Source organism: Hipposideros armiger, unplaced genomic scaffold (genome assembly GCF_001890085.2).
Source record: "Hipposideros armiger isolate ML-2016 unplaced genomic scaffold, ASM189008v1 scaffold_74, whole genome shotgun sequence".
In the NCBI taxonomy this organism is placed as follows: domain Eukaryota; kingdom Metazoa; phylum Chordata; class Mammalia; order Chiroptera; family Hipposideridae; genus Hipposideros; species Hipposideros armiger.
Window position 1 is genome coordinate 4,610,080 of NW_017731424.1, and position 12,757 is coordinate 4,622,836.

General features: G+C 46.5%; 1 protein-coding gene across 1 annotated transcript in view; it reads left to right on the forward strand.

Moving 5' to 3' along the window:
- The window catches only part of HTRA1 (HtrA serine peptidase 1), a 78,108-nt gene that overhangs the window by 45,854 nt on the left and 19,497 nt on the right, over window positions 1–12,757 (forward strand). The window contains 2 exon segments of the mRNA XM_019642917.1: window positions 10,002–10,101; window positions 10,517–10,721. Of these exon segments, the coding sequence (XP_019498462.1) occupies window positions 10,002–10,101; window positions 10,517–10,721 (305 nt within the window).

Here is a 12,757-nt window from a genome sequence, read left to right on the forward strand (position 1 = left end):
AAGCGAAGGTTGGGTTGTTAATCCTGAATCCTGGCCCCGAGTTCTCATGCCCGGAAGTGGGAAGCTGTTCCCACAACTGCATGGGCTGCAGGGGGCTGGAGGCTGGGTGAAAGGGCTGGGACCTGGAAGGGAGGCCACTGATGCAGAGTGAAGAGCTCCAGCTTGGAGCCAGGCAGATGGGGTTAGTTTCCTGCCTCTGCCACTCGCCAGCTCTGAGGCCCTGAGGCTCAGAGCAACGTGCTTTAACCTCCCTGCCTTCCTTCTCTGAGCCTCCGTTTTTCCATCTTTTTGTAGACTGGGGATAAGACCACCATGCAGGCTTGTGGGAATAATTAGAGACAATGTTTATTCATTGCCTAGCATTGTGCTTAACACATGGCAGATGCTCAATAAATGAGTACTAGTCTTCTTAGTGATATTCTAGGCAGGAAGAAAAGTAGGTGTGTGAGTGCAAGGTGGTGGGGTGGGGCGTAGTGTGTTTGGAGAGGTTTGCAGGAATGGAGAGTGTGCATGAAGCAGTCCGGGGAGAGAGGTGGGGACCCACAGCCATGTGATAGAGGGAGTTGTGGTCAGGTAGAAACTGGGGAGGCCATGGAGATCCTGCAGTAGGTCCATGCACCCCAAGTGGCAGTTGTGAGTCACGGGAAGACGCTGACAACAGGCCAGACCTGCCTGAATTAGAATGTAGAAGTGGGACTCTTGGAAGTTTCGGAAGTGTGGGAGGAGCCGCTTGGAGGTGCTGGAATGCACCTGGGAGGTGGAGCTCAGGCTGAGAGCTGGGAGATGACAACCCGCACCTGGCCTGCAGACGGGCACGAGTTTTAGTGCTTTCTCTGTATCCTCTCACTTAGGACTCCCAACCACCCGGAAGTAGGTGGTGTTACCTCCGCATTGCAGAACGGGAGTCAGGCTCACACAGAGAAGGCCACTCCTTGATCTAACACAGCTGTAAGGGGCAGAATCGGGATTGAGGCCAGGTCTGGCTCGGAACTCATTCTGGCGGTCACAAGGAGGCTTGAGCCTTTCTCAGCCTCCTTGGCCCCCCTAGGAACATCCTGGGGTTGGAGTCAGCTTGGCCTTCCCCTCTATCCCTGGCTCTCTGAGTTTGTGAATCCGAGTTGCTCGGCCAGCCAAGGTGGGACAGGGTGGGCAGCTCTGTGTGGAGAAGGGATAAGGGGTAGAGCCGGGCACAGGGGCAGAGCATCCGGATCTGATGCTGGGACCACTGGAGACAGGTCTGGGGCAGCTGCAGACTGGTCGGGGAAGGGACGACTGCCAGGCAGGGCCTTCAGGGCCCCTTGGTTCTTCTTACACAGATCCCTCCCACGCTGGCTGGGGTGACTGGTCAGTGACTGAGAGTCCCGGTCGGCCGAGGCAGCGTGTCCTGTAGGTGTTGTTCAGGGGTCCTGCTGGCATGGCTCAGGTGTGCCCCCTCACATTGTGAGTCAGCTGTGTGCTCCAGAGGGCCAGGGAGGGCTGGGACCTGGGCCTACCACCTGGGCGGGAATTGTCCAGGTGGTATGGGATCTGACATGTGTACAATCTGGGGGATCCTCTTTAAGAAAAAAGAATTCAAAATGATGACTACAACATGAGGCACGAAAATAATTATTTATTTAGGTTGAAAAATAGAAACTACCACAAATTACAAATTTAAAAAAGTGGACGAATACTACAAACTCACAAAACCCAGAAAAATATCATGATGTTGTTACTCACTGCCAAATACACTGTCACCTCTGAAATGCGTTGCCCCATATGTGTTTTGGCTGTGACTCTGATCACTTTTTCACGTGACAATGATTTTGTAATATTTCCTATGGACAGCATAGAATTATTAATTTATTATTATTGTTGTTAATATTAACGCAGTTTTCCCCTGGGCATATTTCTCCACTCCCCACACACTTCCATCACCACACGCCACACAATCTCTGGCCTGCACGACGGGAGGGGGCAGGGTGGCAGTAGGAATGTCCCTAGAAACCATTTATTTCTGTACCAGGATAGACCAGTTACTTCATTTGACAGAGACGTGACTTCAGAGCTCATACATGTATCTAATTAAACCTAAAGAAAATGATTCGCCAGCACTACTTTCCCCTTTAGCCACGTCCCCAAATAGCCACAGCCACCCTGTTAGGACAGGAGACGTGTGACAGAGGGAAGGAGACAGTGGCCTCAACCAACTGCAATGAAAATGTTTTACTTCTACAAAATTTTCAAAAGCCCTTGACAACTGAATGCTGTGCCCTGACCCCTGGCCGGGGCAACAGATGGCTCTCGGCTAAAGCTTGTTTACTTTCTGCAAATGCGCTTCTGCGTTGAACTCCTGGCGCTGTACAGGCTCTCAGGCTGATCCACTGGAGAAAGCCCGACAGACAGCAGGCAGAGGTTCCCAAAGTTCATGGCGGGTGCACCCTTAGGGTCTCAGTAATTTTTTCATGGCACCCCCAAGGCCAAAAGAAATACCTAACAGTTCCATTTATCAAGTGATAAGGCCCCAACAATTTAATAAATATTTGTGTTCTTACAAGCCTAGTTCAAAGTAGTCATTTGAAAAAAAATTGTTTTAAATATATTTTATTTTCATTATTTCATAACCACAATTACTCACAAATGGGGTGCATGCACCTGTGTGGCGCCGTACAGTCTTTCAAATCCTGGAATCAGATTGGACACTTCCACCCCCATGTCCACTTCAGCATTGAGTTTTTTTGTTTGTTTGTTTTTTAAGATTTTTATTGGGGAATTGGGGGGAGGGGAACAGACAAGTTGCTGTCGTTTTGTTCTTCAGTCTAGTTGCGGAGGACGTTGCTTCACTGGCCCAAGTTGTCACCATCATTGCACTCTTCCTGGGCAAGGCAGATCAGTCGCCGGCTTCTGGACGGCCACTCAGTGTGGCTGCTGGCCGCTCACGCTGGCTGCTGGCTACACATGGTAGTCCACGGCAACCCACTGCCACAGGGGCTGCAGCCTTCACCGTCGCCAGGACTCACGGCAGCCCAGCTGTAGAGGGCAGTGTCACTGGCCCGCATATGTGGGATCCGAACCGGAGCCCTCTGGCATCCCAAGCCAGCTCTTAACCAATGTGCCACTTGGCTGGCCCTCAGCATTGATTTTTGTACAGTACTTGCTTTCAGTCACAATTACCACCAGAAATCCAAATTCATAAGGATATGCAATCATCGAAAGGACTATGAGATCTGATGTTGAAACTGTGAGTGAACTACCTACAGCTAGTTCTCAAGGTATCCAACAGATATCAAGTATCACTGTATTTCCCCAGGAAATTTGCAGTATCCTGTAAGCTTGCTGTTGTACTCTGGGGTGCCTTAGGGGCAGAGTTTGAGAACCATGGCATTAGGACCGGAAATACTTGCTTCTCTCTCTTTCCTGCTGCACATCTCATCTTTACCTGATATTTTTGTGCCTTAAAGATGAAAGAAACACACATTTTGATGTCTTTAAAGCGCATGTCCAGTTTCATGCTAAATCTTTGATTCTTAGTCCCCTCGTGATTTTCATTTTCATGCAAACAAATTTTCTTTAATGTGATAATGTATGTCAAGCACTTTCCTTAGTGTCTGGCTCTTTTCAGTAAACACTTAATAATGGAAGTGTCTGTTATTCTAATTTTGATAATAATTATGGAAGCCTGTCAACACTGTGCTTCTCTTTTCTCCTACAAGGAAGTTGTTGAAAGTCATTTAGAAGTATTATCTGAAAAACTCCAGAGATGACGGGTCCCAAGGAGGCAATGTTGTGGTGTTGTGTGCTTGACTAGTAGTTTATGGGGAGGAGAGATGAATCATTTATTATCTTTGGATGGAATCCTGCCAATTTAAAAGCTCATAAAATTATAGGAAATATTAATGTGTCATTAGTTGTGTTAAAAACCAGTAATGATAAATATTTATTAGCTAAGTGGAAAGGTCTGCCTTTAAAATGTTGTGACTCATCGGGCCAGCCAAGTGGCTCAGTTGATTAAGAGTTGGCTTAAGAACACGAGCTCTGAGCAACAGGGCCGTCGGTTCGATTCCCACATGGGCCAATGACACTGTGCCCTAGCTGAGCTGTCGCTGAGCTGCCAACAGGTGGCAGGATGGCTCACCTGGTGTAACAACAAGATTGCCTGTTCGATGGTGGGCTACGCCCACCCACAACTAAGACTGAACACAGCACCTTGAGCTTAGAGGCCACGAGCTGCCGATGGGCAGCCAGATGGCGACTGGCGCCCTCCACAAAGAAGACTGAAGAACAACAACTTGGCTGGTCCCCCTCCCCAATTCCCCAACACTATTCCCCTCCCCCAGTTCCCCTATAAAAATCTTAAAAAAAAAAATGTTGTGACTCATCGTTCTACTAATCCCAATGATTCGGACTTTTTCTGTTTAAAATAAGATCACGTAGGGTAAGTCATTCAGTTTTTCTCTTTTTGAGAATTATTTTGGCTATTGTAGGTCCTTTGCTTTCCACGTATTTTAGAAATAGCTTATCGATTTCTAGAAAAACTCCTCCTGGGATTTTCACTGGGAGTATTTGAATCTGTAGATCAATTTTGGGAGACTTGATAGGTTAACAATGGGGAATCTTTTGACCATGAGTATTGTATTGCTTCCCATTTATTTAGGTCTCCTTTATGTCAGCAGTGCATCGTAGCTTTCAGTGTACAGGTCTTGTACATATTTTGATAAATATTTCCCTAAGTACTTAATATTTTTGTTATAATTGGTATTTTTGAAATTTCAGTTTCCAATTGTTTATTCCTAATACATAGAAATACAATTGATTGTGTATATTGAATTGTTATCCTGTGGCATTGATAAACTCACTTATCCTAGGTAGTATATTTATAGTAGATTCCTAAGCTTTTTCTGTATGGACCCTTACGTCATCTGCAAATAAAGACAGTTTTATGTTCTCCTCTTTAATCTCCAGGCCTTTAATTTCTTTTCTAGCCTAATTATTCTGTCTAGGACTTCAATAAAACATTGATTAGAAGTGGTAAGGGTGAATGTCCTTGCCTTGTCCCTGCCTTTAGAGAGAGGGAAAGCATTCATTCTTTCACCATTAGGTATGAGGTTAGTTTTAGGGTTCTTTATTATTATTATTATTATTATTATTATTATTATTGATACCTCTTATCAGAATGAGAAAATTCTCTTCTATTTCTAGTTTGCTGAGTGTTTTTTGTCACGTTTTTGTTGGATCTTCTTTTTGCATTTATTGAGATGATCATTTGGATTTGATTCTTTGCCATGTTAATAGGGTGAGTTATATTGTTTGGTTTTCAAATGTTAAACCAACATTATTTATCCTTTCCTGAGGTAAACCCCACCTGGTCATGATATAGTTTTTATCATATTGCTGAATTCTGTTTGCTTAAAAATATAAGGATATTTGTTCTATGTTCATGCTGGAAATTAATCTATAGTTTTCTTGTGTCTTTTGTCTGGCTTTTACACTAGTGTAATGCTGAGTTCCTGAAATAAGTGGAGGCATTGTTTCCCATCTTCTGCTTTTGGGAAAAGTTTGTAAAGTGTTAGTATTGTTTTTTTCTTAAATGTTTGGTAGAATTCACCAATGAAGTCATATGGGCCTGAAATTTTTTTGTGGGCAGTTTTTAAGCTACAAATACCATTTCTTTAACAGATATAGGATTACTCAGGATAGCTATATCTTTTTGAGTGAACTTTGGTAAATTATGTCTTTTAAAGAAATCTGTCCATTTTATCTAAACTCTAGAATTTATGTGCATAAATTAGTTCATAATATTCCCTTCTGAAACTTTTTTTTTTTTAAGATTTTTTTTTTATTGGGGAATTGGGGGGATGGGAACAGTGCTGGGGGATTGGGGAAGGGGAACAGACACAGACAAGTTGCTGTCCTTTTGTTCTTCAGTCTAGTTGTGGAGGATGTTGCTTCACTGGCCCAAGTTGGCACCATCATTGCGCTCTTCCCGGGCGAGGCAGATCAGTCGCCGGCTTCTGGACGGCCGCTCACTGCGGCTGCTGGCCGCTCACGCTGGCTGCTGGCTACACACGGTAGCCCATGGCAACCCACTGCCGCAGGGGCTGCAGCCTACGCCGTCGCTGGCGACTCATGGCAGCCCAGCTCCAGGTTGAGCTGTTGTTCAGCATCTTAGCTGTGGAAGGCAGTGTCACTGGCCCTCATATGTGGGATCCGAACCGGGACCCTCTGGCATCCCAAGCCAGTTCTTAACCATCGCGCCACTCGGCCGGCCCTCCCTGTTCTTTTTATAAAAAATTTTAAACTGTATGGCATGATGTAGCCAAGTACTTCATATATAGTAGCTCATAAAATCAGCGTCCAAAACCCATTGAGGTAGGTGTTATCATCACATTTTATGGGCAAGGCTATAAGACATAGAGGACTTAGGTGGCATACCTAAGGTCACACAGCAGGTAAATACTGTGCTGAGTGTCACACTCTGATTCTTCTGACACCAGAGCCTGTGCTCTTGCCCATTCTCCCCAGACTGAGCGGCCCGGACGCCCCAGCCGTCCATGTGTCTGCATCACCCAGAGCGTGGGTGGTAGCAGAGCCAGCCTGGAACCATCTCTGGGAATTCTCCACATAGATTGACCCCTCTGGAAGGAAGATGGTTGGCCAGCAGCAGAGATCAGGGCAAACGGGGAAAGCCAGGGTTTCTAAAGACCATGAGGCAGCAGCAGCTTCCTCTGGTTTGATGGACAATCTTTTAAAGTCCTGAGCCAAGCTGCTTTTAGAGACACTTTTATTCCTCTTTCTCAAATTGCGTTTGGAGAAGACAAACACTTCCTCTTCGGTTTGACAATTTGCCCATCTGTGAACAATTAGTCAATGTTCCTTATGTTCGATTGGTTATGCTCTGTTTCATTTCCGCATTGACACTGGTCCACCAAGTGATGTTAATGCAGGTCACTGGTTGCTTTGTCATCCAAGCTGCACAGTTCAGGCTGGTCAGTTGGGCTTTTCAGTATGGTCTGCTCCTCCTTTCTGTTTATTCATTTGCAGAATTTGGAGAGTCCTGGGCCCAGTGTCAAATGCCACAAGCTCTTATCTTGCTGTAGCAAGTTGGGGTAAGAGCGAGAGATAAGGATTACATCATAGAATGTTGGAGCTGGAATAGACTGGCTTCACAGCTCATTCTAGAGGCAGTTTGCCCCATTTTACAGACGGGGAAATGGAGGCCACCCAGCAGACAGAGGATGGAACGCAGCTCTTGTAGTGTCCAGGCCAGTGTCCTCTCTGCTCTCCCAGGTTGCTTTCCCAGGTGGACAGACCCTGGAGGTACTTTCTGTAGTTCATGTGAGAAAGCAGCTAGTTCTCATTTTAGCTGGAAAAACCCATGTTTATTTTCACTCCTGTTGTGGGCAAATTCTCCCATGCTTACTTGGGAGTCAGAAAGAGGCAGTGAGTTAATGATCCTTAGTGGCAAGACTCTCTAATAATCGTCCTTCTTGTGAGGGTCTCAGAAACTCCACGCTTCCCTAGGGGGTTGCTGGTCTTACTGGAGTGAAACCTGCTCTGGCTATTCTGAGGGAGCTGGGCTGAGGACGCCCAGATGGTTTGCTTATAGCTGTGTGTGTCTGGGTGATGTTCACCCAGTTCTGGGCTGGAAAAGACTGCTTCTGTCCCCTTATCTGGACCTCTCATTGGAGAACTCAGGGAAACGCACCAAGTAACTGCAACTACCTGGAAACCTGGGAGGGTAGCAGATATATGTGGGACCAGTATTAAGTGAAAAAGTTACAGATTTTCTGAGCTTTTCTCATTATTTATACTCTCTGTTAAGAGAATTTAGCATCTATGGAGAAGTCCTTTAAAGTCTGTGAGCCTTCGTTTTCCTAAGGATAATATGGGAACAGTACCTAAGTTTCCTCTTGCACAGGAAGAAGGGAAAAATAAAAATAAGGTAGCATAGGAAATGGCTTTGAAACAAAAATAATAAAGTGTTGCTAGCATGAATTTGTTGAATGAGTTTATCTTGCCAGAAGTTGCAGGTCTTTTTCTGCACCTGAGAATAGCACGTTATGCAACAGAGAGCAGATTCCAACCCTGAAATAAAGCAGCTCGGAGTCCAGTGGCCAGCACAGAGAAGGGCCCTTTGTTCATCGGTGGCCTCTCACTTCCAAGAAGGAAAACTTAGGAGGAGCAGGCTGGTCCCCGAGATGCCCCTGTGTCCAGTGGGTTTCTGAGGTCCCTGGTGGGGACACAAAGCCATGGCAGGAATGGAGGAAACAATCTCTGTAGATGCTGTGCTGCCCGTGGGGGAGCCTGTGGCCATGCAGCTCTGAGAGCCCCGGAGGACTTGAAATTGTCACGGTTTTCACCAATCACCTAGAGCCCGGGAATGACTGCATCTCTCATGGAGGGAGGAATGCATGTATGAGTGTATGTATGTGTAAGAGTGTATGTATATGTGAGTGTGTGTTTGTGTGAGGCTGTATGTATGAGTATGTATGTATTGTGTGGATGTGTTTATGTGTGTACGTGTGAGTGTATATGTGTGTGTGCATGCTCATGAGTGTATGTATGTTTGTATGAGAGTCCGTGTGTGAATGTATGTGTGTGAGCATGTAACACATGAATATGTTAAGTGTAGGTGTGGTCTTGTGCTTGTGTGAGTGTGTGTGTGTGTGTGAGTGTGTGTGTATGTGTGTGTGCGCACCTCTGCGTGTTTTGAGGGTGCACAGGCCCTTTGGTAACTGAGGGGCAGTTTTGCAGGCAAGTGATGTGCTTCTAAACTTAGGGCGCATGTTGTGAATCTTGCCAAAATGCAATAAAAAAGACAAAATGCAAGCCCTAATTTAAAAATTTTGGATGCAACAGGCGTAAGAGTACCCTGTCAAAATGCCAGAAAGGTTTCTGAAAGCTTCCTGCCAGTTTCTGCATGGGGCCGAGTCGTCACGAGTGCCTGGCAGAGCTGCTGTTCCCTGGAGCATGTCTGTGCAGCGCTGAGCTAGGCTGATGGGCCAGGAGGAGGTGAGGAGAGAAAAAGGAAGGCGTGTGGGCCCTTGGCCTAGACTAGCCTAGAAACCCTTTAGAGAGAGACTTGGGGGATATCAGGTGGCCCAGATTTGGGGCCAAGGTAACAGGCCGAGCTTGTACTTCTGGGGTGACACTGCCTCTGCCACCCACCATGCCAGCAAAATGGGTGCCCTGGCACCCTGAGTCTCCAGGAGCTCATTTCTGAATCAGACGCCCTCAGTGTGTATGTCTGTTGGTGGAAACTAATTTTTTGCGTTGCTGGGAGCCCCACACTGGGATGTGTGATAGCTTTGTCTGAAAGAAGCTTTGAAAATGCCCACCATACGGGGGTTCACTAATTACAGTGTGTATTTTTATCTAGAAAATTACTGTCATTTCGTTTCTCGCTTTCTCTTTTTCCCAGCAGTATCAAGGCACCTCTTGTGCCTTTGGGCCTGAGATGTTCTGGGGGTGGGAGTGAATGGTTAAGATGTGGTAGGAAATGGCTCTGGGGACGGACGGTGGTGGCCTCTGTTCACCTCGTGGTATCGACGGGAAAGGCAGGACCTGTGCCTTTGCTTTCGTGCTTTTTCATCATGGTCTTTTAAAACCTATGGCGTCTGGTGGGCATCTTGTCAGAAACAGCCTTAGCCCTCCCCTCGATGGTGGCCGTGTGCTGAAAAGGGCTGCTTTTTTGTGGAGCTGCGGGAGTTGGGGAAGGGACACTGGAGGAGAAGGATGCCATGCCAAGGTGACCCCTGGGTGGCCAGTGTGGAATAGCTGGTAGGTATTTACTGGTGCCTCCGGCAAAACATTTTCGTGGTGAAACTGCTGAAAGAAGAAAGACGTCGTGTGTGATAGATGTCACTGTCTTATCTGTGTGGATATCTCGTCAAGAGCCAGAGGTCCTTGTCCCCAACCCCCTTGCCCCCAGGTCCCCAAAGGCCCTTTAACCCATACCTTTCTCCAGGCAACGACTGCACAGAGCACAGGTTTATAAGTCTCCTCTTTGCTTTTGTTCTCAGGGCAGGAAGACCCCAACAGTTTGCGCCATAAATACAACTTCATTGCCGACGTGGTGGAGAAAATCGCCCCGGCCGTGGTCCACATCGAATTGTTTCGCAAGTAAAGAGGGCTTCCTTTCTCCTATGGCCTCGGAGGCTTCCAGCAACACACACTGCCATGAGCAGAACATCAGAAAGATTTCTGAGGCCCTTTAAAGTGTCCAAGAGCCACTGAACATATTCCTATGGGAAGACAACATTTCTCCCTTAGGATATTTTCCCGGTTGCCTATTTAAATCTACATTCTTGACCCTTCTAGATGTTTTAAGAACCTCTGGCTCTGAAGAACATTTCCTAAGTGGAATTTTTTGATGCATGTAAAAGTCAACCCAATGTTCCCTTTTCCGATGTTCAGTAAGCCCACTATGTATGGTAACGATGGTTAGATGTGGGTTGCTGTTATAGAACAATTCATCCATGTGTCGAGTTGATTTTCAGGTGTTTCAAGCGTAACTTGGGGCTCCTTTGGGTTCTAGGCTTCCTTTTTCTAAGAGGGAGGTGCCGGTGGCCAGTGGATCTGGGTTTATCGTGTCCGAAGATGGATTGATTGTGACCAATGCCCACGTGGTGACCAACAAGCACCGGGTCAAAGTTGAGCTGAAGAATGGCGCCACCTACGAAGCCAAAATCAAGGACGTGGATGAGAAGGCGGACATCGCACTTATCAAAATTGACCACGAGGTATGTGTGCCCCCCACCTGCAGAACCAAGCTCTCAGGTGCCCTGGTGAAAACTTGGCAAAACCTGGAGAGGTCAACAGGTACCAGAGCTCCTCTGGTGAGAGCGCCACTCAAACCTGGGCCAAAGGAGAGTATTTAGCAGATGCTGAGTGTGGCCTGGGGTGGGGGAAGGAGGGGGCTCATGGAAGCTTCTGTAATAAGCAGCCTATAAAATCGAAGAGTTTTAAAAATAGTGCTTTACATTTTTATAAAAGAAAACAATAGGTTTATAAGGAAATTGTAGGTAAGCAGTGAAAATTGAGTCTCGCTTCTGTTCCTGTTCCTGAAGCAACTGTTATTGCAAATTTTTGTTCATTTGTGCATTCTAGGTTTGAAAACAAGCCAGGTAGCCCAGATTGGGTGTTTGCAGTGTTACTAGATGGTTTTTGTTTTGTTTTGTTTTGTTTAAATAATACTACATACTTTAGAAAGTTTTAAAAGCTTTCAATTAAAACAAAGCAAATGGACTTCTTCCTTACAGAACTTCCCAGAGCTTTAGTATGCTAATATGCATATGACTCTCCTGCAAAAAGTGTATACTGCAAATTATAATATATTCTAAGTATAGAAGCTTTTTGTTTTTCAAAACTGAGAGATAGTGAACTCAATTGGGGAAGTGCTATGTTCGAAAATGTTTTGCTTTCTACTTACATGCTCTCCTTGCAGTCATTTTTGTTGTGTTGATTTGTTCAGCAAAGTCTTCATACCTGAAAGTAAATCCGGTTCTTATTAGACCATCAGAAATTCCCCCGGTTGGCATGTTAAGATTGTGGAGGTTGGGTTTTGCTGTGTGGCGTGTGGTCAGTGAGATTGCGTTTTCTGGTTTCTTCCCGCCCTTGTCATTTTCCAGACTTCACATGGAAGGAAGACTCCAAGTAGGTGGGAATAGTGTTGCTGGCCCAGGAAAAGATCATAGATTGAGAGCTGGGAGGGGTCTTCTCTTCCAGTTCTCTGCATAACTTTACCTGGATGGGGGCTGTGAAGACAGACCAGAGTGGGGTCACACAGGCTGATTTCGTCTGTGCTGTTCATCAGGGCTCTGGGCCCCGTGTAGTGAACGGGACCTTAGCAAGGTCACAATTGCCTATTATTTCTATGAGCTCCGGTGGAATTACTAGTAAGGGTGAATCATTCAAAGTATTTTTATGGGTCACAGTATAATCACAATACTTTCTATTCGATAAGCTCTAATGTTGGGCCAGGATCTGCCTTCCCTTGTAACTTTCACCTCATCTACACAATAGCTATATTATCCCCATTTTATAGAGGAAAAATTTTATAGAGGCTCAGAGAGCATAAGTAACCTGCCCAGGGCCATACAGCTATGCGGTAGTAAAGTTAGAGCCCCCTAAGCCAGCCAGGGTGCTGCCCCCGTATTGCCCAAGCCCATGGCATCCGTGGAGGCACGGAGACTGGCCTTTCGGTGTGGTGGGACGGCTGGACTTTAAATAGCCCACGGGAAGGCTGGTGCGTGCCCGTTTAGGAACATGCTGCTAGAAAGGTGTCCAGGATGTGGTAGTCTCACCGGAAGGAGGCAGGCCAGAATAGCACATCCCGTGGCCCCACACCAGGACTTTGCAGCTCCACCGAGCCCTTGGAAGGCGGTCAGCAGTGGGGGCTCTCTGCAGGCAGGGCTGGACGCTGCGTGAGCTGTCCCCACTGAGTCATTTCGTGTTTGGAGTGTGTGGGTGCAAACCGTGCCACTGCTCTGGCCGGGGGATAGTCTTTTCAGATTTTGAGCCAAGGCGGAGGGTATCCTGTGTCATCCCTGGCATGTCCAGGCAGGATGTGAAAGATCTCAACAGACCAGCTTTGCAGAATGTTTCTGACCTGGCCCCTGCTGCTCCCTCCTTCCCCCAGGCTCACCCTCCCGCCAGCGTTAGGCTGTTTGAGCTGTGTTTCTAGCCCAAGAAAAAGGGGCTTGGAAAGTTAAAGTTGAACTAATGTGGCTTTTCGAAATAGAATCGGAAATGAAAGGATATTGAATTGCAGACACCC